The 27892-nt window shown below is 35.1% G+C and overlaps 1 protein-coding gene across 5 annotated transcripts in view; it reads right to left on the minus strand.

The window, feature by feature from the left end:
• Positions 1–25041, minus strand: part of LOC131160295 (uncharacterized protein At4g19900) — a 45259-nt gene extending 20218 nt beyond the window's left edge. The window contains exons 1-3 of one of the 5 annotated variants that reach the window (XM_058115782.1): positions 23377–24979; positions 22616–22765; positions 856–1216 (exon numbers count right to left, since the gene is read on the minus strand). In XM_058115782.1, coding sequence (XP_057971765.1) covers positions 1189–1216; positions 22616–22765; positions 23377–24785 — 1587 coding nt within the window. In that variant the 5' untranslated portion in view covers positions 24786–24979 and the 3' untranslated portion in view covers positions 856–1188. Of the gene's footprint in view, positions 1–855; positions 1217–19109; positions 19507–22611; positions 22766–23376 lie in introns of those variants that run through there. The other 4 variants (XM_058115783.1, XM_058115780.1, XM_058115781.1 and 1 more) reach the window with 4 other exon arrangements.
• Between the last annotated feature and the right edge of the window lie 2851 nt (positions 25042–27892).

Here is a 27892-nt window from a genome sequence, read left to right on the forward strand (position 1 = left end):
GTCAATATAATTAGGTTCAACCAGTTTGTTTTCTTTGAGAATAACAGTCAGGGCATTGAAAGTCATTTTAATCCTGAGAATCACATATTATAACAAAATATGATGAGCAATAATAAACTTTTAATTCAATCAAAAGATTATGGTTCCCTCTACTAATATTTTCTTTTAAAGAATCTGTCAGCAACCTAGCACACCGTGAGTAGTATACCTCAATGGGAGGTCGTCTAGTATTCAATATTTGTGTAGACAGGTGAGGACCTATTAATTTTACTATCTAGGCAAGTAACTATGCCAAGCAATTAAGTTGCTGACTTAGCTTTGGTCCTATAAACAATAGCAGTGACTCAGATGGTGAAAATACTATTATTCATAGCTAAGTATACCATCACATAATACTAGACCTATTGTCCCATAGTGAATCCCCAGATGGAGAGGTGACCCAATACTAACAATTACTAGAGTTTATACTTGGTGAGTCTGTAATTAATTCCATCCAATGGGGAGGAACATACTTATATCATCACATAAAATTAATTACTTCACCTATAAACTAGTGATGAAGATCATGGGATTTATATGTAATAAATTCCCTCACCCACTTAGTTATTTAATTCAGGAGGAATACAAACACGTGTTTAATATTCAAATAAATTTAATATTCCAATATTGGTAACTAAATTACACTTAATAAATAAAATTCCAAATTCCCTTAATATTTTTTTATAAAAAAAATTGTATTATAACTTGGGAATTAATTTTATTCTCTAGTTGCACATGCATAAACCAACATTAAAATTTTAAATTTTACATGCTAATGACATAGCACAAGAACAACAAACATGCCAAGCAAGCATATATAAACAAGAAATATGATATAATAAATATCCGGCTATTATGGTCAAGCAGTTTACATCATAGCACCGTGAATCCTTGTTTGCCATTACGCAGTGCCGAGGTTCGGCGGGGTCCCAGGGTAGCGCCCCCGGCGGGGTTCGACCTACTCGGTCAAAGTCAAAAAAGGAACGAAAAAACCACATCATTGTTCTAGGATTTTTCCTATTTGTCACCACTACTATGCACACGCCGCAACTGTGCCTCCTTCTCGGATGAAGCTGCATCAAATTACAAAATCCTATGCCTCCATAACCAGAGTTCACATGCTACGAATCTTGTAATAAACAATCGCAATCACAAAACATACATTCGTGTGATGAACCTGCATCAGATTACAAAATCCTATGCCTCCATAACCGAAGTTCACATGCTATGAATCTTGTAATAAACAATCGCAATCACAAAACATACATTCATGTGATCATAATTGCCAGACAAAACGCTGCAAAACAGAGGTTAGTGCATACACACGTTCTACCCCAAGCATGCATCGATTCGTTTTTCAAAGAACACAGTATTATTATCCGTATACAATATCAACTAAGACTCTGATACCTATTGAAGGGACTTGCGGAATAGCCCTAAGATCCGGTTGTATTGCATATGGATAGCACCACCAACTCCAATTAACACCATATTTACTTGTTATCACCTTGTATCGTAAGGATTTAACCTCTAAAAGAACCTCAAAAACTATTTTCTGACTAAGATATTTTTTCTACAAAGATTGTACTAATAAATGTTGAAGCACACATGGTTTAACTTGAATGCATTTTCCCCCAACCTGAAAAAACATTTGTTTTTTTAGTGGACTTTTGATGTGTTCTTTTAGTGGACTTTTAATGTGATAAACCAAATTACATCATTAAATAAAAGCCTCGGTCATCTTTCCATCAGTAATTCTCAATTTATTCTAACATGGCTAGGCACGCCTAGAGAGCATATAAGATATATACATTATACACATACACATTTATATATTTAATTTTATGCATATATGCATTAAAATATAGACTTTGCAACCACCGCAGTGAGGGTGGTGGAATTGCATAAAACTACCTCATCTTTCTATCTAAAGATTCAAAACTTAAGCCGCACACAGAATGTAGTGGTAGCATTCCGGTTCTTTGCATCCCATTTGGGGATGCATAGGTGCAATTCAATTGGCAAAGGAGAGGAATCTTGCAATTGACAAATTTGACTGACAAGATTTGCATATTTGACCAAAAAATATGTGAATTTAACACAAATTACTTCCAAATCCACAAATCCATGTGCAGAGCACAAATTCGCCCACCTATTTAGGCATATTGTATTACTTAAGATTTGTATATGATTGCATGTCTTTCATCCCCTTTTGTTTACCATTCCAAACCTTTTTGACTCTTAATTTCTATTTACGAGGTTCTTCGAGAACTAAGCCTCAAAGCTTATTCATGAGGTCCTAACTCCTTCCTTATTACTTAACTTCTCAAAGCATTGATCATGTTTCTACAATCCATATTGATTATGATCATATAATTTATGTCATAAGCTAAAATTTGTAATTCAAGCAAGGCACTTAGAACATCTCACACACACCCGATGCTCACTTGAGGTCATAATGACATAAGGTGCAAGGTTGCTAAAAGTGGGAACCCACATGGAATTGCTGTAAGGATTAGCTGGATTGAAAGCTAGGGTTGGATCAAGGATTGGAAGATTCTGCTAATGATATTAAATAGATACAAAAAATACATATAAATGTTTTTTTTTTATTTTAAAATATTATAAACTTTTAAAAAAATTTCTAGGAAGTGTTTAAAAATTAGAAAATAACAAAGTAGCTTAAATGATAGAATCCTCATGTAACAAAGAGAACAAGTGTTCAAATTGTTGCATTCCTAAAATCAATCAATCGGCTTATAATAAAAAGGAAATAAATACTTACAATAAAAAGATAAAGAAAAACGAAAAAAGAAAAACATACAGTTTAACACTACTTAGTCAACAAACAGCTATACAGCAAGGACTTCTATTAAAAAGTATTAGCAAACAAACAATAAAATACGAACTATCAAGCTGGATAATTAACATAGCGTCAGTATTCAAGCCACTATTTTTGTCTTCTTATCCTCCTCCTCCTCGATGCATGAGCACCTAGAAATGATTGGAGAGCAAAAACACAGCCTCCATTTTAGGCCACTTTTTGCAGCAGCCTAAGCTCTTGTATGGGTTTTTATGTCAACCTATCAATATCCAACCATACTTTCTTCAAAAATAGCCTCTAGGTCTCCACAAAAAAAATTGAAAAAAAAAAAAAAAAAACTGATTTTAGGAGGAGGAAAAACCCCCACTTTGTTAAATAGACATCCCTGAAGCATTCAGAGGATCATAGGACCCCCACATCTGACCAAGGTCACCTTTCAAATGGGTACAACCCATCAATATGTTCAGCCCATTTTCCTCTCTTCATTCTATTTTCCATCTCTTGTTCATACTTACTTCATTTTGCTTCAGATATCTGCACTACGTTCATGCTCCAAGCTCCAATCTGTGTTGTTGTGGCCTTATATTTGATGTGTTCATGAATTTGGTGATTATGTGGTAGATGGTTGCTTACATGATTTTATCTAAGGTGCTGCCCTTAGTTTGTTGAGACAGATTTTTTTATTGGCAAAGAGAGAATTCATTAAGAGGGCATCAAGAAGGTGCCACCCTAGTACAAGAAAGAGAATAATAGTTACATATAGTGTGAAAATCAGTTGTGACAAGGAATCCAAAAACTCAAGAATTGTGTAGGCTTCCACTTCCAGCACATATAATCCACAAAACCATGGCTAATTGAGACATGAAATGGTTTTGTTAAATACAACAACAATAAGCCAAGCCTCATGTTCCACTGGGTGGGATCAGCAGTATCTATTGTTTTTCCCCAATTTACACAATCTTGGACGATTTCCTTCAGCAATTTGAGGCTTACAAGTGCAACCATCTCAACCGTACATCCCTCATCCTTTCTATGGGTGCTATGCATTACTTACCACGAGTGTCTTCATTCCTTTATTTATCTTGCATCATTCATCCACATTAGTATTCTCATTTCAGCAATTTTTAGGACCTGTTTAGTTGTGGAGAACATTTTTTGTTTTCCATTTTCCAAAGAATTATAAAAATGTTACCTTATTTTCATTTTTTCAAGATTTGTATTAAAAAGGTAGAAAATAAAGAGTTTGCTTAACTGTGCAAAGAAAAAAATCATTTTTTATTTCTAGATTCCAAAACAAATACAAAAAAGAGAACTTGTTTTTCAACTTTCCAAAAATTATATAAGGTAATACTTGGGATCATGGATTTTGGGGCTTTTGTGGATTTAGAAGGAACTCTATGCATACTCCATACAAATTAAAGTCTAACATCTGTATTTCGCACTCTTATATGCAAAGTAAGAGTTAGAAATCTAAAAAATAAAAAATAAAAATAAGTTTTCCAACTTTTCTGTATAAATTTGGAAAATTAGAAAACAAAGTCGCATTTTTGTAATTATTTGAAAAATTAGAAATGAAAAATAGAACTATTTCCACAAGCAAATATTGTCAAAACTGTTTATTATTGTTCATTTATTTCATACAATAACTAACTTTTCTGTATTTTTTTAGAAAGCTAAACGGGAAAATGAAAAATATTTTCACAACTAAATGGGTCCTTACTTTTTGGAAATTTGGTTATGTGAAATAGAATCTTAATTTTAACCTTCATTGTGTAAAGCTCGGTGACTTACGAACCCCAAACTAGTTCACTAGAAATTTAGAGAATATGAAATGCAAATAATCGTTAGACTAAAAGAATCCAGTTATGTTCAACATAATGCACTAGTCCTCATACTTTTTCCTAATAAAACACCTTGCAATTGTTGTTTTAATTCTGGTATTGATGCAAAATGAATAAGAAGCTCAATTTTTTAATGTTACATAAGTCCCATCAACCCAAATGGCTTTGGTTTGGTGTCGAGCATTTTTTCTAGAAATTTTGGTGATTTTTCAAAGTCTGATAAATTGCCAGAATTTTCTGACAGATTTAAAATGTGTAACATGCATTCAAAATATTATCACTTATCTTCCATAAGTTTATTTTTTATGACTTTAATGGCTGAAGCTTTTGCAACTAGTTTCAGCAATATAACTTTCACTCTAAGATACAAAGGGAACCAGGGGAAATCTTAAATTTACTAATGTAATATCACAAGTAGGGTACAGAAATTCTAAATCTGGTATTAAATGGCAAATGTTCTTGGTCTGATTTTTTAAATTGGCTGTAATTTTCTCAATATTTTTTAAAATCTTTTTTGAATCACTTAAAAAGTTGTTTTCCAGAGATATCTCTACTCTGTTTTTGACATACCATATTTTACATTCAGGTTTATAAATTTATTTGTAAATTCTCCCCTAGTTATATCATATAGGATTAAATGATGGTTGAATGTAGATTTTGGATAAGTAAGCACTGCTTTCAGCTTTAGTTCATCTTCCCTTTTTTTATAAGAAAAGAATTTGTATTAAGAAAGGAGAAGAATTACAAACTAAAAGAGGACAAAGAAACTTCAAGAAAAAAAATTATAAAACAAAATAAAATCTTTCTTCTTTCTCAAAACAAATGAAACATCTAGCGGTACTGGATTTGTTATAGGATCACTTGTCTTTTATTTTTATAACATTGAGGATTCATAATTGAGTTTCCTTATTATGTAAGCCCCAATTTCTTGCTTTCGCAAGAGGAAATGTTCTAGTTGCATATTGAATTCTGCCAGTGTTTATCAGAAATTAGGGAAATAAATAATAAATTAATTACAGAAATCAAAAATAGGCATAAACTATGCACCCTCAATGTCCTACATCTTTTCACACACAGCCGGTCCCAAGTCTAGTAAATGAGGAAGATTGTATTAGGTAATTAACAATCAGCATAAAACTTGTTAGACCTCTATGATATGAATTGAATCCTAATTTGTTAGATTACTACTTTACCTTAAAAGCTTAAGCCGTTAGGTTGTGGGCCAACAATGTATATTAAGCTTTAACACTCCCCCACAATTGCAGCCCCATTCCACGTGGAGACATAAACATACAATAAATAACATCCATTATAGGGAATACAATAATTCTTTAAAAATCAAACAATAAATGCCGGCAAAGAGACTAGAACTTAGGACTCCTAGTAGTCAACTCTCATACCATGTTAGACAACCATTTTACCTAAAAGCTTAAGATGTTAGCTAGTGGGCCAACATTATATCAAGCTTTAACATACACATTGGGGTGTCCCCTACGAGCTGAGGTGTTGCACTCCTACCACCTAAGTGTAGCAAAATATGGGCGAGGGTGAGCTAAATCATCACCCCCAAAGTGATGTGCCATGTTAATGCCCAAGTGCAGTGTCAAATATGTGAGGGTTCCCACATCATTATGGACATGGGCAACTAAAGAAGTTAGTTTAGAAGACTAGGTTAGATTAGCAACATGGAATATTGGGAAACTTACAAGAGTTGAAAGGTAGTGTTGATACATGAAGGACATAAAAATCGTAGATATGAAGATAAAAATGAGTTCGTTGAGATGATCTTAGATTTCTCCATGTCATATAATCTTATTACAATTAAATACATACTTTAAAAAGAGAGAACATTTAGTAACCTGCAAGAGTGGACAAAATAAGAGTTCTAGGAGGGTTTATCAGATTGTAAAGTTATCCTAGGTGAAAGTTTAACTACACAATGTAGAGTTCTGGAGTTAGATATACGTACTAAAAAATTAAAGAGAAATGAAAACATGAATCAATGCAAGAGAACTAGGTGGTGGAATTTAATGGGAGAAAATATAAAACTTAAATAAAATGATCAAAGATAGTGATTGGGCAATACGGGTAGTATAGACGCAAACACTCTGTAAATTCAAATAGTTGGCTCTACTAAAAAAGGTAGCAAAAGAGATTTAAGTCAACTTAAAGGAAAATTCTTGGCTAGTAAAGAGAGTTGGTGGAGGGGTCAATATGTTCAAGGCCATAAAGACAAATAGAATTTGGTATAAAAGACGGTGAAAATATAGAAACATGGAAACTTTGAAAATTATAAAGAGGCAACCAAATATGCAAAAATGTTGTTAGTGAAGCTAAACAAAGAGCATACAATAATTTATGCTAGATTAAATGCAAAAGAAGAGGAAAGAGACTTATTTAAACTTATCAAAGCCAGAAAAAGGAGCAAGAACTTAGGAAATGTAAAACATATAAAAGAAAGAATAACAATGCTTTGGTTAAAGAAGAAGACATAAAAGAAAGATGGCAATGTTACTTTAATAAGCTATTTAATGAAAACCAAGTACGAGGCATAAACTTAGAATTGACAAATGAGGAAAAGGCTAAAAACTTTAGACACAAGCACAAAATTAGAGCTGATGAAGTTAAGTTGGCATTAAAAAAAGATGAAAAATGGAAAAGCTAGACTGGATGACATTCTAGTTGAAGTTTAGAAATGCCAAGGTGATAACAAAATTATATGGTCAACTACTTTACGTAACGCAATTATAAAATCTAAGAAAATGATATATGATTGGAGGAAAAGCACTTTAATACCTATACACAAAAACAAATAAGTTATTCAAAATTTTAATCACTATCATGAAATTAAGCTTATGAAACATACAAAAAAAAATGTGGGAAAGGTTAATTGAACAAAGATTAAGGTTAGAAATGAGGATCTTAGAAAATCAATTTGGTTTATGCCTGGAGATCAATTACTAAAGCTATATATCTTATAAGAAAATTAATGGAAAAAATTTGAGCAAAGAAGAGGGACTTGCATATGGTATTTATTATCTTAGAGAAAGCCCATGAGGGTACCTAGGGAAGTCATATGGTGGATTTTAGAAAAAAAAAATATGTAGTAGATATATCGTGTTGATATTTATGTTGGATGTTTCAAATTAAAAACTACCTATTTAATAAATATTATATAACAAATGTCGGTTTTTACTTTAATTAAGTATATGTTAATTGCTAAACCGAATCACTTTGTACATCCCAAATCTTAGTCGGCACCTATAGAACAAAATGAAACTAGCCAACACACACCAAATTAAAAAGTATTTTTGACAAAATAAATAAACTAAATGCAATTTTACTAAAATTGCTTTTCAGATTAATGATCTAAAATTTCTACAATATTTGTGACATCATTTGCAATTGATTTTTCCAATGTTACCGTTTGACTCCCCCAAAGTTGTGCAACGCACAAATGGGAAAAGAAAATATCATTTAAACTCCTAGAAAATACATAAATAATATCAATTTAACGGGTTGTAAAATAGTTCAAACCAAAAATAAAATCAAAACTACAAGGGGCTAAGTAAAGTTAAATAATAGTGAAAGATATAGTGATTATATCATGGTAAGCAAAGGAACAAACGCATTACTTTATCGACACTTTACTTGATCCACACATTTCTTGCCAACTTCAACAAATCATGATTGCACCAATCAACAAATTGTCTTGATCATCAATACGACATTTAGGGCCCGACCAAAGCACCAAAACTCAACCACAACAAATTAGGACAAGATCGATAGATGTAAATTTCATGCGAGCAAGAAAAATTCATTGTGCTGAAATGATTCGGCTTTATGATTGTTGGAAATATAATAGAAGGAAAAATATTTACTAATAAAATTAATATAAAATAAAAATACAAATACTTATCAAAAGCTTAGGCATGGAAGGACCACTATCTTTAAAGTCGAATTCGTGCCTACGGAGAATATTTCTCTGTGCATATAGTCCCTACGCGCACGACTTCTAGGATTACTCAACTGGCTTGGTTTTGTATGCATTCACAAACACCAAAACTTTAGGAGACGTAGTGTCATTTAATTACCCAACAAAATATAAATCTCAAAAGAGAGTAGAAGATAGAGTTGTTTTAAAGAAGAAAAAAATTATGTTGGATGTTTCAAATTAAAAAATAAAAAATAAAAAACTATCTATTTAAAAAATATTATATAACAGTTGTCGGTTTTATTTTAAAAGTATACGTTCAATTTATATATTAGTTTTAACGTTTCAAAATATTAACTACTACTTTAACATTACGTATTTATGTTGCTGGAAGTTATAGTTAATTTTACCTATATAAACCGTGATCCAACTTCATTTCAAGATATGTCTTTCTTCTTCAAAACAACTCTATCTTCTATTCTCTCTTGAGATTTATATTCTCTTGGGTAATTAAATGACACTACATCTCCTATAGCTTTGGTGTTTGTGAGTGTACACAAAACCAAGCCAGCTAAGTAATCCTGGAGGTCGGGCATGCAATGACTGTATGCACCGGGAAATGTTTCCCATAGGTGTGAAATTGGCTTTAAGGACAGTGACCCTTCCATGCCTCGGCTTCTAAAAAGTATTTGAATTTTTATTTAATTTTAATTTTATTAGTAAATATTTGTTTCACTCTATCATATTTCAAACATATCGATGTCATTAAAGATATGTATGATAGAGCAATGACTAGTGCTAGGACAACTAGCAGAGAATCTAGGGAATTCTAATCACAATAGGTGTATATCAAAGATCTCGTTTGGACCCTTATCGTTTTGCACTAGTGATGGACAAACTTACAAGGAGTATCCAAAATGAGGTTCCATGGTGTATCTCGCTTGCGAAGGATATTGTTATAATTGATGAAACTAGGGATGGAATGGAATCTAAGTTAGAATTATGGAGAAAATCTTTAGAATCTAGAGGTTGAAGAAAATATAAAAGGAATGTTGAAGAAAAGATTACACTTGATGGTCAGGAAATTAGTAGCAATACCAGATTTAAATACTTGGATCTATTATGCAAGTAGAAGGAGAAATCAAAGCTCTTATGTGTAGAGTTAAAGTAGATGGGTAAAATAGAGAAGTACGCGTGTCGTGTGACCATAGAATGCACTTATAATTAAAAGGAAAATTTTATAGGAAGGCTATAAGACCAGCTATGTTGTATGAATCAAAATGTTGGGGAACTAAGAAACAACATATCCAAAATGTAAAAGTTTCTAAAATAAAAATGCTAAGGTGGATCAATGGTATAATGTTAAAAGAAAAATTAAGGAATGAACACATTTGTAGTAAGTTAGGCATAACACCTATAGAAGATAAGAAAAAGGTGAGCATTTGTGATGTAGTACAAATAGTGCACTAGTGAAGAGTGAGCTCGTTACTATGAGTGGCACTAAACAAGGAAAGGGTAGGCCTAAAGTAAATTGGAATGACATAGTAAGGATTTAATAGCTCTTACATTGACGGAGGAAATTGCCCACAATCATGTAAATTGGTGGAAAAGGATTCACGTGGCTGACCCCCACCCAATAGGACTCGGGACTCGGTTTTTAGTCGTTGTTGTGGTAGTAATAACAAACATAAACTCATTAAGAAGAAACGAAAAACATTAAAACAAGAGCATTGAATGCACAACATGCACTCAAGTAGTGAAATTAGCTTATTTTAAATCATACATACCATCATTTATTCTTATCTCCAAGCAGCTCTTCGGTTGGTAATCGTGGGGCTAGTGATTCCTCATAGCTCTTCTTCAGTACATAGTAAAAGTGGAATAAAGTTATTTTATGAAATTGTTTTTTGTTTTATCAATCCAATTTATTTCCAAAAGTTTGTTTAAACTTTAAGTCTACAATTTGATCAGGAGATTATATTTGAAAGTGCCTTGAATGGTTTATTTCTTTTTGGATTTAAATTAGTTTGTAAATTGGCAAGGGCTACATCCTTTTTTAGGAACAATATTTTCTATATTTGTAACTGTTCTGAGGAAATGCATGGTTGTGTGACAAAGAGCTTTGTGCAGGGTGCAAGTACCAACTTGTGGTGCCTCATATCACTAATTTTGGATCTCTCTACCTCTCTACATGAGTATGGCTCTACTGTTCTAGTTTTGATTTCACATATTGTACATTCATCGGATTAAATACTTAGAATTTTGTTTTTGTAAACATTCTGATGCTAAGTTTCTCACATACACAAAGAGAGATTATGTAAGCCTATGGTGTGACTCTTGTAACCCCTTATTATCCATTCAAAGCATCGTCTCATCCTGTTCCTTTCACTTTGCAAGATAAACTTTGTTGTAAACTTAGAGATGGAGAAGAGAAGAGAAGAGAAGAGGAGAAAAAGAGAGAAAAAAACTGGGTGGCAGTTTCCTAGAGTCTACATAGAACTCCAAGTCAGCCTCTAATTAATAATAACAAAGTCTTAAGGACAAAAAATACCCCCATTAAAACAACCTAATTATTAAAATAACATATTCTCTTCTAACACTCCCCCTCAAGCTGGAGGTATATAAATATAACCTAACCCCAGCTTGTAACAAGCATTAGACAAGGCGGGCTTAAATAAAGATTTTGTAAGAACATCACCTAACTTGTCAACAAATTTCACGAAGGGAGTCCTCACAACCTTCTTCAACACCCCATCCTTCACAAAATGACAAGTCAACTTCTATGTGCTTTATCCTCACATGAAAAATTGGATCACTAGTAAAATAAATGATAGCTTGAATATCACAAAACACATCTGTTGGCTTCATTAGCAAGAATCTGATGTCTAACATAAAATACTTTACCCACATAAGCTCACTCACAATATGAGCAATAGCTCAATATTCCGTGTCAGCGCTAGATCTTGCTATAGCAGTTTGTTTCTTGCTACGCCAAGCAACAAGATTACTTCCCACAAATGTAAAATATCCAGTAGTAGACCTTCAATCATTAACAGATTTAGCCCAATTTGCATCTAAGTATCCCACAATCTCAGTGTCTGCTACATTTATATATCAAACCTTCGCCCAAATAGCCTTCGAAATACTGCAAAATCCTACAAACAGCATCCTGAAGTGGTTGTTTGGGTTTTCCATAAACCAATTCACCATCCCCACCGCAAAAGATATGTCAAGTCTAGTGACAGTCAAGCATATCAACTTGCCAACCAATTGCCTATATTGACGTTTGTCTTCAAAGTCCAATCCAACATCCCTAGTCAATTTCACATTAGGTTCCATAGGAGTATCAATGGGTTTACCTTCCAACATACTAGTCTCACTCAGCAAGTCCAATTTAAACTTTCACCGAGATAAATTCAATCCTTTCCTACACCATACAATCTCAATACCAAGAAAGCAAGGCAAAATACCAAAGTCCTTGATTTGAAATTTTGCATGAAGCCACTGCTTAACATCTACAATCCCACTTTGGTAGCTACTAGTGATGATGATATCAACATAAACTACTAAGTACCACATCTATCTTCATTTGTGAACAAAAACCAAACGATCAAAGTAGCACTGGATAAAGCCAAATGCAAAAACTACAACATTAAATTTGTCAAACCTAGCTCAAGGAGATTGTTTAAGACCACAAATGGCCTTATATAACCTGCATACTTATAATCCTCTCCCCTGAGCAACATATCCAGGAGGTTGCTCCGTGTAGACCTCCTCTAGCATATCTCTGTACGAGAAGGCATTCTTCACATTCACCTGATACAAAGGCCAATCAAAATTAACTGGCAATGAGATCAATACATGAACATAATTTAATCAAGTACCTAGAGAGAAGGTCTCAAAATAATCAATACCATATGTTTGGGTGTACCCCTTGGCAACCAACCGAGCCTAAACTGTTTGGTAGAGCCGTTAGGAAGATATTTGACAGTGTAGACCCAATGACACCTAACCAACTCTTTTCCAAAAGGAAGATCCACCAAGTCCCATGTTCCTTAAGTGGTCAAGGCATCCATTTCTACATCCATTGCATGCTTCCACTCGAGGTTAGCAAGTGCTTCAACATGCAAGGATTGGATAGAAACTAAATAAATAGACAAGGCAAAAGAATGCATAGGACTAGAAAGATGAAGAACTGAAACATAATGAGCGATAGGATAAGCAACTATGGATTGCTGAGCACAAGTTCGAGTACCTTTCCAGTGAGCAATGGGCAAATCCAAGTAGCATTGGGATGGATCTCCATAACCAAAGGTCAAAATAGTGATGGGCAGAGGAAGCACCTACTTGGTGGTAGTGATGTTTGTGTTAGCTTACCATCATTCATAAACCTTCAATTGTTTCTGTGGATTAGAACTAATGGATTTGGAAGAGGGATAGAAGATTTCTTGATAGGGATAAGGTAAGGAATAGGAGGACCAACACAAGAGCAGGGCACATTTTCGAGCAGCTTTACAATGAGCAATGGGCAAATCCAAGTCACATTGGGATAGATCTCCAGAACCAAAAAGTCGAAATAGTGATGGACAAAGGAAGTGCCTACTTGCTAGTAGTGATGTCTTTGTTAGCTTTCCATCGTTCAAAAACCTTCAATTGTTTCTCTAGATCAATAACTAAAGGATTTGGAAGAGGGATAGAAGATTTCTTAAGAGGGATAAGGGTAGGAATAAGAGGATCAACACAAGAGCGGGGACCATAAGCCATTGATGGAATCAAAATAGATTCATCTAAGGAGGAGCCAAGACTGGAAAAATAAGACGTCCTTTAAAACGTTGACATTAGCACTAACATATTTCCTAAGAGTGTGTGGATCATAACATTTATATCCTTTTTTGAGTTCTCAAGTAGCCAACAAAGACACATTTAACAACACAATGAGAGAACTTGACTTGATCAGTATATCGAACATGAACAAAACATGTGCACCCAAAGACACGAGGCAGAAGAAAGAACATGGATGTTTCTAGGTACATGATGGAGAAGGGAATTTGTCCCCCTAGAACACTTGAGGGCATCCTATTGAGCAGAAAATTGGTTGTAAGAAGTGCATCAGTCCAAAAAGTTTTAGGAAAGGAGTAAAAGCAATGCTATGTCAAGTAAAATCTATTTTTTCGTTCAAGTGCTCCATTCTGCTTAGGGGTATGATACATGATGTTTGATGAACAATCCTTTTGGTCAAGCAAAAAGCTGAAGCTCGTTTTGAACAAATTCAAGTGCATTATCAAAATACCAATGCCAAACTAAACTTTTTTATTTCTTGGTAGAATTGAGTAAATACATTCAAAAATTCAAACCTATCTTTTACAAATATATCCAAGTCATACGCAAAAAATCAGCCACAAAGGACACAAAATTTTGATGAAGAATCAAATTTTTTACTCTACACAGACCTTAAATATCTGAATGAATAAGAGAAAACAATGATTTACTACAAGATTTGACTTTAGACGAAAAAATGTCCTAATATGCTTTCCCAACTGACTCACAAAATACTCTAAATGAGCAACGGACTTGAACATAGGAAAAACTTATTGTAGTTTTTAAGGGAATGATGACCCAAATGAGCATTCCATTGATAAATAATATAAAAAAATAAAAAAGGAATAAATAAATAAATAAATAAAACACCATGAGTAGAAATTGAAGAAGCCATATGACAAGAATTGGACCCACAATGACCACCATTGAAATAATACAGGCTATCCTTCTTGTCAACACCGAGTTTGGGTGGCCCATTTGATTGCCAACATGTTTGGTAACCAGGTGAAAATCAAGCAAGATAGAATACCAAACCATTGGTTATCTAACTTACCTTCTTTTGTTTTAGAAAACGAAGTTGCCACCTAATTTTAGTTTTGAAAAGGCAAAATAAAGGAAAACCTTTTTGAAAAGAGATTTAGGTTCTAGAGTACCACTGTAAATAGGAAAGGTAATTCCTACAATTCCACTTTAATGGAATTCAAAGAACTAGCACCCATTCTATGAATGGTTACTATACCTACCTTGTGTGTGTGTGTCTCCCTTCTTGGAAAGCAATAATCTAAAAAATAACCATTAAAAAAAATTTAGGTTGCAATGGCTGGTCGACCACTTGCAAAGGTTGGCCGACCGCCTGCTACATACTTCTATTCCTTTTTCGTTTTCTACATAAAACTTCCAAACCTTTTAACTCCTCAAAAATTCTTTCATGGGCTCCATATAGGGGACTTAACCTCATAGAGACCCCACTACATTGTGCCTCTCTAAACAAACATACATTCATGCAAAATTTAAAATAAAGAGAAGAAGAAAGAAAGAAGCTTTTGGTTTTCTGTTGGTATGGTTGAATCTACAAAGTATACCATCTACATATCCTCTGAAGAGAAATCAAGTCAACTATAGTTCTCAAAAACATTTTTAAATTTTAATTTTAAAATATTTTTTAGTTTATTTGAGAAAATCTTTGACTTCTGAAGTCTTTTATTTCTTTGGAGGAAAACCATAAAACCAAACTTGAAATCCTTGATTTTGTCTTTTAGAAGAAAGAATTTTTAATCCACCCAACAGCCACATCATGGATAGTTCATTACAACGGTAAATTCTCTAAAAAAAGATGTTTTAGTTTTTTTGGAAGGAAAACCATAAAACCCAGCTTGATATATTTGATTTTGTTCTTAGAAAAAAGACTTTTTAATCTACCCAACAGCCACATCATGGATAGTTCATTAAAAAGGTAGATTTTCTAAAAACAATGTTTTGGTTTCTTTGGGAAAAGGAAAACCACAAAAACTGAAAAATGATGAATTTTTACTTTTTAAAGAGAATCCATAAAATTGACACCAATCATTACCAAAGAACTCAACCAATCTCATCATACAACATACAAACATTGCAGCATTTCAAGAAATCAGAGGAGAATGCTAAAAGAATGAATCTCCCAAATTTTGGCCAGAGCAATTGACTGTCCCTAGAAGGGCAGTGGACCACCTAAATGCATGTTCTACTATACTCAAATTTTCATACAATTTTATTGAATCTAGAGCACAATCCTACTCTAAATTGATCTCAGATAACATGCTATTACTCAAAATCAACATGCATACGTAGGAATCATGCAAAATCAATCATATCAATTCACATTCCCAAATATGCAATAAAGCAAAAATGACATGTTAATGAACACAAAATGAAAGATGTAGGACTAACATGAAGATTGCTTTTCAATATAGATCAACGGGATGAACTCTCACTCAAGAGGACAATGAAAAGATGAAGTGAATGGAAGTATGGAAAAATGGAAGAAATGGTGGAAACTCAAGAATGAGAGACCTCATCCAAGCATGCATAAAAATACTTTAAGTCTCCGCAATTCCCCTTTCTTTCCCCTGTCTAGGCATGCCACAAAATGATGCCTGCATGGTCTATTTATAGACAATACAAAATGGAGGGAAACAGCTTTGAATTTTAAATTTTTGAAAATTCAAATTCAAAGTAAAATAACTACCAACAGCCAACCACCAACGTCCTCCTTCGCTGCCTAACACATGGCAACAGTCAAACTACGTAACAACCAAAATGATCAACCAATGAGAAGAAAGGAATTCAAAATTCAAATTTGCACTAGGTCGATTGACCGCTCTAGGTGATTGGTTGACCGTCTGTGAATGGCACCAAAAACCTTCGCACATTTGTGAAAAAATGAAAAAGGGGACTGGTCGACCGCCCATAAGTGGCTAGTCGACCGCCCAATGAAAATTTACTTTTTTATTTTATTTTTGTCTTGAATTAATTTCTTCAACTGGGTTAAGATCTATTTGGTCAAAAAATGACTATTGCCAGCTATTGAATAATTGGGTAAAATGGAAGACCTCACATCAATGATAGGTCCCTCCCTCTATTTATAATATATGTCAAGTACAATACCAATGACCATAATACCCTTACTCACATTTATTAACATAATAACACATAATAATAATGCTAAATGACTAAATATCCATTAACACTCCCCCTCAAGCTGGAGCATATATATCATACGCTCTAGCTTGTTACAAATGAAATTCACACGAGCACCTCCGAAGGCTCTAGTGAATAAATCAGCAAACCGAAATTCAAACTGCACATAAGTGGTTGTAATGAGCTTCTGTACAAGTTTCTCCTAAATAAATGGCAATCAACTTCAATGTACTTTGTCTACTCATGGAAGACCGGGTTGGCGGCAATATGAATAGCAGCTCGATTATCACACATTAACTCCATAGGCTGAGAATGTAGAATAGCTAGTTCTTTCAATATATTCTTCAATCAAATAAGTTCACATGTAGGGTGCGCCATAGCCCAATACTCTGACTCAGCACTTGACCTAGCCACCATAGTTCGTTTCTTACTTTCCCAAGACACCAAATTACCACTGACAAAGATACAATAGCCGGTTGTGGATCTTCAATAGGCAGGTGACCCAACCAAATCTGCATCTATACATCCCTAAATATGAGTGTGGCCCCAATCCTAATTAAGAGAGCTCTTCCTAATGCACCTTTGAGATATCTCAAAATGTGAATTACTGCATCCCAGTGACTTGTTCTCGGGGAATCAAGAAACTAACTCACAACACTTGTTGTGAAGGACATATCAAGTTGAGTGACTATAAGATAATTCAACTTTCCAACAAGTCTCCGGTACCGTCCTAAGTTAGGCAACAAATTACCCATATCTAACAATAACTTACTATTGGGATCCATGGGTGTATCAACAGGTTTGGATCCCAATAGCCCCGTCTCATCTAAAAAATCAAGAACATACTTCCTCTAAGACAAGACAATTCCTATAAAAGATCTCGATACTTCTCCCAAGAAGGTAAGAAGTACTTCAATGGTCCCAAATCCTTTGTCTGAAACTTAGTCTGCAAGAAATGCTTTAGGATTTGAATTCCTTAATCATCATCACCAGTAATCACAATATCATCGACATAAACTATAAGTAGAATCCTTCTAAATGGAATATGACAATAAGATACAAAATGATCTACTACACATCGTTGAAGGCCAAACTCAAGTACTACAATACTTAAGCGACCAAACCATGCCCTTGGAGATTGTTTTAAACCTTATCGTGACTTCTTGAATCGACACACTAAGCCTAACTCCCCTTGAGCAACAAATCCAGGTGGTTGCTCCATATAGACCTCCTCCTAAAGATCACCATGTAGGAAAGCATTCTTCACGTCTCACTAGTGTAGAGGCCGGTGATAGGTCGTGGCTAAGGAGATGAACAAATATACTAAGGCAAGTTTGGCTATAGGGGAAAATGTGCCTGAATAGTCCAAGCCATACACCTAAGTATATCCCTTAGCAACAAGGCGGGCCTTCAATCGAGTCAAGAAATCATTTAGATTAACCTTGACAGTGCACATCCAACAACAACCAACGATGGACTTATCAGGAGGAACACGTACTAAGTCCCAAGTATCATTATCTTGTAGAGCACGCATCTCTTCTATCATTGCATTCCTCCACTCAAAATGAGACAAAGCACTAAGAAAACAATAATATGAGGGTGACAAGAAATCATAACAAAGAAAAATAGAGATTGGATGTTAGGTACAACTACGTTTACCTTTTCAAATAGCAATGGGTTAGGATCATCTGACGAAGGAACTCAGGGCATAGAAGTGAAAGCTAGAGTAGGCCCTCCTCCATTGACTCGTCGTGTGTATACTTGCAAATTGCGATGATGCAAGTGATGAGAAGGACTCAAACTGGATGAAGATGTCATGTTGGAGGATTGGACACAGTTATTAGTTTAGGATCTAGAGATATGGCAAAGGGAGGGACTCATTACGGTCAACAGAACTTAAGGAATTAAAGTAGTATAATGTAGACTCAAAGAATATGACATCAACAAAAACAAAGAATTGATGTAAAGTAGGGCTACAACATCAATATCCCTTTTGAGTATAGGAATACCCTAGAAAAAATGCATTTGATAGCGCGAAAATCCAACTTATCCGTCTCTGGAGCTAACTGCTGGACAAAAAAACACACGATCAAATATACGAGGAGAAAGGGAGAACAAAAGGAGCCTTAGGGAAGATAACTGAATATGAATTTTTACCACCAAGAACATAGGATGACATTTTATTAATGAGAGAGCAAGCAGTGAGCACAGCATCACTCCAAAAAATTTTGGGGACATTCATTTGATACAATAGGGTACAATAACGTTGAGAATATGTTTTTTTTTCTATTCTACAACTCCATTTTATTGTGGAGTGTGGGCATAAGAAGACTAATAAATCATACCAAAGTTAGTCAATAAGTACTCAACTGGGTACTAAAGTACTCCTAAGCATTATCACTACAAAGTATCTTGACTAGCATATCAAACTAAGTCTTTATTTGAGAACAAAAGGCACAAAAGATATTAAAAAACTCAAAACAACATTTCATTAAATACAACCAAGTCATCCTGGAGTAGTCATCGACAAATGTAACAAAGTACTAAAACCCCAATTTCAACGTGACACAACTCGAACTCCAAACATCGTAATGGACGAGCATAAAAGGACTATCTGCCTATTTGTTGACTTGGGAAGCAAATGGAATACAATAATGTTTTGCCAATTGACAAGACTCGCACTCAAGACTAAACACAAAACTCAAGGTAGGAACTAATTGTTTTAATTTGTCCAAGGAAGGATGGCCAAGGCAACAATGATTTTAAAGCAATGTAGCAGCGACTGTGCAGGCAATGGGAAAAGAGAGCAACTCAAAGTAGCAAAGTCCATGAGCCTCACATTCTATACCAATTGTCTCCCTCATCTTCAGATCCTAAAAAATCACAAAATCAGGAAAGCAAGTTACAGAGTAATCATGGTTTTAAATAAAGGCCTTGACCGTTATGTAACAGCGTTACGTAATGGTTTTTTGGATTACCGATACTGTTACACACCGCGAAATCGGTAAGAAGAAAAACCACGGCCGTAGCGACCGTTACGTAACCGCTACAGGACTGTTATACCAAAACTTTTAATTTATTTTTTAACTTTTCTTCTCACTTTTTGCCTCTCTTTCATAAATCATTCTCAATATACCATGTGGCGAGGGGGAAAAGATTATAATGAGGATGACAATGGTACAAATTTTACTATTTCTAAATACTTACAATAGATGCATTAATTAACAATTTGAAAATACTAGTTAGGAAAATATTTTATTTTGATAATATTAGTAATGTGATATTTATGTTCTTTATTTTTCAACTTCAACCATCTTTCTTTTCTAGCTATTTTATATTTGTATTATTTGTATGTCTTATGTGTCTAATAGATGAATAGAGTGTATAATGTATTTTGTTCTATTAATTAATTTAGCACACATAAAGAAGTTATCACGGATAAGAACAATGAGAAGTATAAATACACACACGCATGTAATTTTTCTATCAATGGTGGTTTAAAACAAATGTAAACTTGTTGCCCTTACCCACTAACTTAGTTACTCGAACTAAAGGATCCAAAATACACTAGAACTCTTTCTAAGAAGGGCTAAAAGCTTAAAACATACAAGTACGCTAATATGCATAAGGTTGTGTGTGCTTCAAAAAAACTCACGGCCATTACTCCCACTTCCTGTTATGTAACATCCACTACTCCCTCTTCCCGTTACACCCATTACCATTACATTACGCTACCCGCAACCGCGATTTCAAACCATGCTCTGGACATAGTGGATGATGTACTCATGTACTCAACTCCCCAATGGAGTGCCTACGTGCGTTTCAAGTATCAATTGTGGAATCACCCTTCACAAGAGACTTATTGGCCAAAGATGGTTTCCCAAGGAGATCCCAACAACAATTAATGGTATGATATTCCTTGCCACAATGTGTGCCAATGCCAGAACTGCCACAATGAACTCCTAGTCGTATTACACAATAACTGCCACCACCACAATCCAAACCTCGTCCTCATCCTCCAAAACTTCCCCTGCTACAGTTAGAGGTAGTATGCATGGCTGACTTATCGCAGGAAGGAGCTTGAGAAGTCAGGCAGCACACACTAATAACACTTTCAGGTCATCAGAGAACCAGAACTTACGACACTTCAAACTCTCCAAAATCCAGAACTTCAATAGGCAGCTACGACTACAGAACTGAGCTTACTATATCGTAGGAGGAATATGAACCACCAAGAACAGGAAAAAGACAACATCAAAGTACTATAGGCATTTAATAAACAACCTAGAAGCAAGTGGAAACGAATGCAGAGAAGAAAAGGAAATAAATATTTGAACACCAATCAGAACTGACCAGAAATCGATACAAGATTGCAAGCAATCAATCATGAATACACATCATCAAACAGCATCATCAGCAAACCACAGTGACAGAAGAACAGAAGCAGCAGCAGCAGCAGCAGCAACATACCAGAAACAGAGTATAACTGCCTTCACATCAGCAAATCACAACCTAACCCAGAGGGAGGGTGTCCTTAAACAACTCTCAAACCAACCAAAAAATAAGATTTGAGGACTGACAGGGGAGGATAAGGAAAAAAACGAAAAACAGAGTATCAAAACCAATTCAGACAAAACAAATTTGAAGGAGATCAATGCTCTGGTACCATGCTGTAAAGTTAGAGATGGAGGAGAGAACAAAAGAAAAACAGAGGAAAAAACTGAGCAGTTGTTTCCTGGAGTCTACGTACAGCTACAGGTCTTCCCTCTTATATATTATTAATAATAATAAAGTCTTAAGGTCAAAAATACCCCAATTACCACAACCTAATTATTAAAATAAAATATTCTCTTCTAAAAAACTGATGCCTGAGGGGGATAGAACCGCACACACACCAGTTCATCTCCTCAGCAATGGCCCAACCTTCTTTTGATTTACTGCATTCTTTTTGTCAGTCTAGTCAAAATATCAGGAACTGTTTGTAAACCACAATATTTCAAATTCTCTATTAGCTTACTCAAATCTATATATTTTCTCAAGTATCTGTAAAAGGTTCAAGCTTTTAATTTCTACTATAATTCACGCTGTCCAAGTCAGATGGGGCCTAGTAGTTGGGACGTGACTCATCACCATTGGAATGCATCAAACATTTATCAAGTGTAGCCATGTGGGGCACACCAGTTCATCTCCTCAGCAATGGCCCAACCTTCTTTTGATTTACTGCATTCTTTTTGTCAGTCTAGTCAAAATATCAGGAACTGTTTGTAAACCACAATATTTCAAATTCTCTATTAGCTTACTCAAATCTATATATTTTCTCAAGTATCTGTAAAAGGTTCAAGCTTTTAATTTCTACTATAATTCACGCTGTCCAAGTCAGATGGGGCCTAGTAGTTGGGGCGTGACTCATCACCATTGGAATGCATCAAACATTTATCAAGTGTAGCCATGTGGGGCCTCATCATTCGCAGATTGTTGTTGTCAACTCTACTAAGAATAACCAATCAAAGGAACTTGGCCCTCCAATTATGATTACCAAGAAGGAAAAGAGTAAAAGAATGAGTCAATAGAGAATGGGACTTAAAAGGAAATGCACTAGAGCCATTCAAAGTCCAAATCCTAGAGCCCCTTGTAATAAGAAGGTTGAAGATAATCTGACAAAAAGACTAATCAGAATAGTCTTTTTTATAGAATATTCACATGCATGCATCTTTCGAATATAACCCACCCTCTCCCCCCGCCCCCAAAAAAAATCCATTATCCCACCATACCTACGCAGTTTCTGTACATTTTCCATCGTTCGCCATTTCCTAAACCATTCTGTCCAAGTAATTTTTAGTTGTTTTACTAGTGAGTTCTTAACAGTATCTAAACAACTGTAGGTCTTCACCTGACCTAACCAAAAAAAAATGGCAAATGAAACAACTTTCTCTTATCTAAAACTACTATAAATAAGAAATGGAGCTATAGAAACAAACTTACTTGTATAGAGCAGCTAGCCGAACAAGTTCACTGTAATGGGTAGAATAGAATTTTGTTTTTCTCCATTCAAACCAGACAGAAGAAAATACGTGGACAGGTGTATCTCTCAGCAACTCATCAAGATTTGGCATGGCAACAGCAACTTTGAAACTGACATGCAAGAAATATGAAGCTACTGATCACTTAAAATCTTAACTTATTGCAGATAATAGAAAGTAAGAAGTTTGTCTTTTAAAAAAAGAAAAAACTAGAAGAGCCTAAAACCTTCAAAATTAATATTATCAACTATAAACAATCAATTATCACTGTTTCAATGGTGAAAGACAAAGACCGTACTCATCAGAAAAACATAAAACACAAATCTTACAGTTGAATATCAAGTTCAAAATTTTATCATCTGCTTATCTTTCTTCACTTCCTTAAAGGAACAACAGTGTACAACATTCCATCCACTAGCATTGGTTGCAGAACAGAACAAAAATAACACAACTGCATTCAGAAACATTAGTTTATGCAAATCAAATCCATCAACAAAAAAATATAGTCCTTCACATTTCCAGTTGTTTAAAGTACTTTGGAGCAATCCAACAATCTGAAATTTGGAGCTACATCATATTTATCGGGAGATGAGATATAACTCAAAATTGTGGGTGTTCCAAGTCAAAATGTTATTATTAGAACCACTTCAATATGCCATAGAATATGAAATGATGAATCAATTCTTTCAAGCACATAAGTTAGGAAGGATAATAGAGAAATACCCATCATTCACGAAGTCTTTGAAAAAATCAAGTTCTATCGTCTCAGAGAATACAACAACACAAGCATCTCGGTGGTGATAGAGAAGACTCTCAAGGCCCCGTTGGTATCGAACAGTATACATCCATGGCGGAGAATTCCGCACCATAAAAACCCTCATATCACACATATCTCTCCGAAAGAATGCATCCATGAAATCTGAAAAAGACAAATGCGAATGCAATCCAGGAAAATAACCCCATCTCTTGCCGTCAGCACTTATATGACCAGACAACTCAGAACTACTCTGGGCTTTAGAACCCACATTCTTCAACCTATCTGATTCAGACAATTCACCCCCACCAGAATTTCCCTGATTTTGGTCTTTTTCCCCCTCTTTCCCATTCCCCCTATATGATAAATTTCTATAATCAGTACTTAGGTCATACGTATGATTAGCATCAACACCTTTCCAGCTGGAAGAGCCACTACTATTAGCATTATCATCTAAAGTTCTCCGCTCAGCCCTTTTAATATCACTTCTCCTTTTCTCCACAATACTCTCAAAGCCCTCATTTGCCTCGGTATTGGAAACAGTACTCTTCTTAATTCCAACACCATGGTCTTCCAATATGGAATTGTGCCTAACACCAAAAGGCACTTTCTTGAACTCACTCATCAAGAACTTCTGCACTAATTTGTCCCCCCGCGTCAACCCCGTCACTCCACTCCCATCTGGGTCCTGCAACATTGGATTGTGCAACGGATTCAATAGCTCCACATTTGACTTGAACATCTTATCTCTCCGCAAAAAGTCGCCCTTCTTATCGAACCACAAACCCCAACCTTCCCTCAGCGGATTAACCCTTCGACCTGTCTTTAGCAAAAGTGCATCTTCCACCCCATTAACCTCCGCAACCTTCCTCCTCACTTCTTCATCTACCGCCACATCGTCCGACGCAAATACACCCTTACTACGATCCTCTACGCCAAATCCCACATCAAAACTAGCATAATCCTCCCATTTATCGATCGAACGCTTGTCGAAAGGCCGCCTAATAACCCCCAAAACGTGATCGAAGTAAAACCCAGAAGCCTTAGACTGATCGCTTTCGTCTTCATCTTCAAATTCGACTCCTCGGAGAATCTCTTCCTCGTTCGAGGCCTTGGAGGGGTCGGAGTCCTGATCTTCTTCAACAACGTCGAGCTCATCGATGCGGTCGTCGGAGGTGGATTCGGAGACGGCATCGTCGAGGAGGGGGTTGGTCTCGAAGGAGAGGTCGTTTGAGAGGAGAGTAGTCGGGGAGCGGCGGTCAAAGCCGAGGCGGCTGTGGAGAACAGTGACGGAGAGGAGGAGGAGAAGGGCGGAGACGGCGGCGCAGAGGGGGGCGCCGTAGCGGGGTCGACGGCGAGATCGGAGGGTTCGTAGCATTGTGGCTTGGGAGCTCACTCAGTCTAACATACACAACGACCATGTCCCTCTGCACTGCGTGTGCGCCGGAGAGAGAGAATCCGGTGCCACTTGTCGGATCCAATCCAAATCTGTGACAATCATGCACTCTACATCCGCTAGTATTTTTCAATTTTAATATTTTTTAATTAAAAATTATTTAAAATAGCGCCACCCAAATTGATGCGTATCAAAAATTGTGGCTGTTTTATAGGCAAAAATCATTGGATGGAGTAGTGACTTTAAAGTGAAAGACGCACTATTATATATAGTATTTTTATTTGTTAAAATATGTTGGATGGATCAATAATTTTTCTATGTGTCATAAACCTAAAGTAAAACCTTTTAATGTTAATCCATAGTTTTACATTAAAGTGTACCATAGTCAAAATTTTATTTATAGTCTCAAATATAAATTGTGAATTTCAATCTAATTTATCTCATATTGAAAAAGTAAGTGGCATAATGTTGATGACTTAAATGCATAATTATATCTGAGATTTTAAAACTTAAATTTTGGGGTCAAGCTAATACTCGCACATGCCTATCAAGTTTGTTCATGAAAAAATCATGATCTTAATAGACTCTTCAATCATATAGAAACTAAAATATTAATTAGTGTTTTTTTTATTTTTTTGAAGTTTTCCATTCTTACATTGTCCCTAACGAGTAGGCTCTAACCTAGCCTACATGTGATTTTTGCATGTATCATGTACATAACTGACAAACGATTAGAGTTCTCATCTTCTTTATCCGATTAGAGCTTCTCAATAATTATCTCTTCGTACAATCATCAAAGAAGGACACTGACAGTTGAGGGTCGAGGAAGTCATTATTGGATCTACCATTGAAGGAGGTTAGGAGAGAGGAGGAGAGAGATTTGAAAGAAGGCAAAAAAAAAAAAAGGAAGGCGTCGTCGTAAAGAGTGATATTTGAGCAACTAAGAGTTAATTAAAGGTAATTTATAGTCATCGAGTAATATCAGTCTCTAGAGTGTCAATCTTAAGCACCTACTCACAATTTCCATTTCAATCTCTAAGGTTTTGAATTGTAGAGCCCCTCAAAGGTGCAAACAGTCACGCTTTCCGGTTCAATAGTCACTAATTTTTTTTATTATTTACAAAAAAAATGTAATTATAAAAAAAAAAAATGTAATGCATTTTATACATACTCTTTTCTTAAAAATTTTACTCAAGAAAAAGAGAGCGTCCTTTGTTTTAAGGTTCTAGAAAGCCATAAAGATTTTTCTTTTTAAAAAAAAAAAATTGAGACGATTTTCAAGAGTGTAGTGAAATGGCATTGAAAAGAATAAATATATGGGTAAGCTAGTGGAGGCAAAAAAAATGTTGTTTGATTCCTATCTTCGAGAAGTTGTTACCAAGTTAGATTAAGTGAAATTAAAATGAAGGGGTATTAAATTATTTGTAATATCGTAGTTAATGAATGTTAATTCCATTAACAACAGGTGGTGTAAGTGTCATTTTTCAAAAATTTAAAGCAAGCATGTGTAATAAATGATATAGTTTAGGGGGTGTAAGTATATTTTCTCTAATAATAATGCATTTTCATGTAAACTATCAAATTCTTTTATTATCCATTTATTAAATAATGTTGTTTTGTGAGCAATTTGGTCCCAAAAATTAACAAGAATAAAAACACAAAATGGTTAACAAAAATAGAAAAGAGAACACTCTACAAGAGTACCAAAAAGGAAAAAAAAAATTTCAAGGTCTTCATAAGTAGGTGAATAGGTGATGGAGCAGGAAAGTTATTTAGGAAGAGGTAGGCTAAGGCATCGTTGAAGAAATGCCCCCACACTTCTTCCCTCAAAAGACACCAATGTTTAGCTTTTTTTAAGATATAAACCTTTATAAACTCCATCTCACTCACTGCGTTCTTGGAACTCCTCTCTCCCTCTTTCTTTCAATAAATAATGGTGAATCTTGCAACTTCATCAATCCCAATGCCCACCCATCCTTGCCTCTTGCATAAGAAGTTGGCATATTAGCTTGCCAGCCTCCTACCCCCACATTGACCTCAAATTTTATAATTTTGATTAGTGCTTTTGATGAGTCCCTAAAATGCACTATTTTAGGTCCTCATTTATCTTTGTTTCGTCCTTTTTTATTTTGTAAATGTCATTTGTTATCATAGTTCGAAGTTATGCAAGGTTTGCTCATGTTTGAGGAAATACAAGTTAAAATCGAGGAGTTAAACATTACAAGAAGCCAAGGGAGTAATTGGAGTACACAAAGCCTAAATCAGCAACTCAGCCAAACCCCTAGAGCCTTAACTCATCAAAAGGAAGAAGACTATGCTCGACCATGTAATGCGACCAGCAACACACAAGGGTGACCAGGTCACCAGCTACAAACTCCAAGGTTCAGACTGAAAGAAGAATGCTATAAGGTTCGACCAAGTGACCCTCCGGGGCCACCAAGTTGAGATACTGAAGCCTACTGAATCAGAGATATCGAGAGTCTCAACCAAGTCTTCAACCAAGAGACCATGAAGGGTGTTGACCTAGCAAGGCTTAATCTCGTTTTGATGATAACAAATCAAGATTATTTAATATGTCATTGTGAGTATAAGTTTCAGAACTTAAGTGATTTTATGGTTTCAAGTGGATATACTTGAAGAATCTGAATGAAAAAATACACTTAAGGCAATGAGACATGATAAACATAAAGGTTCAAATCATGTGAGACATGAAGCTCATTGAAGTAGTGCATAAAGCTTAGAAGACATATTGGAAGCTTCACAACATGAAGACTTAGACACTAAGATAGGAAAATCATATGAAATTCTCATGTAAGTACTTCAAAACTCAATACTGATTGATTGAAGCTTCTAGGAAATGTCATTGGACTTAGATACCTGATTTTATTCATGGAAAATATTTTCTCAAAATCCAAAATGAGTTTTCAAATATATGAATTAAGTTTGGAACCAAAAATCATTGAAAAACAAGTTTACTAAAAGGACAGGCGACTGATGATAAATCATCAAGCAACTGTGGTGTTTCTGTGTTTGAAAATATTCAAACAAAATAGGCACAGGCAACTAATCTATCAGGCACAATCAACTGA

Source organism: Malania oleifera, chromosome 7, assembly GCF_029873635.1.
Source record: "Malania oleifera isolate guangnan ecotype guangnan chromosome 7, ASM2987363v1, whole genome shotgun sequence".
In the NCBI taxonomy this organism is placed as follows: Eukaryota; Viridiplantae; Streptophyta; class Magnoliopsida; order Santalales; family Ximeniaceae; genus Malania; species Malania oleifera.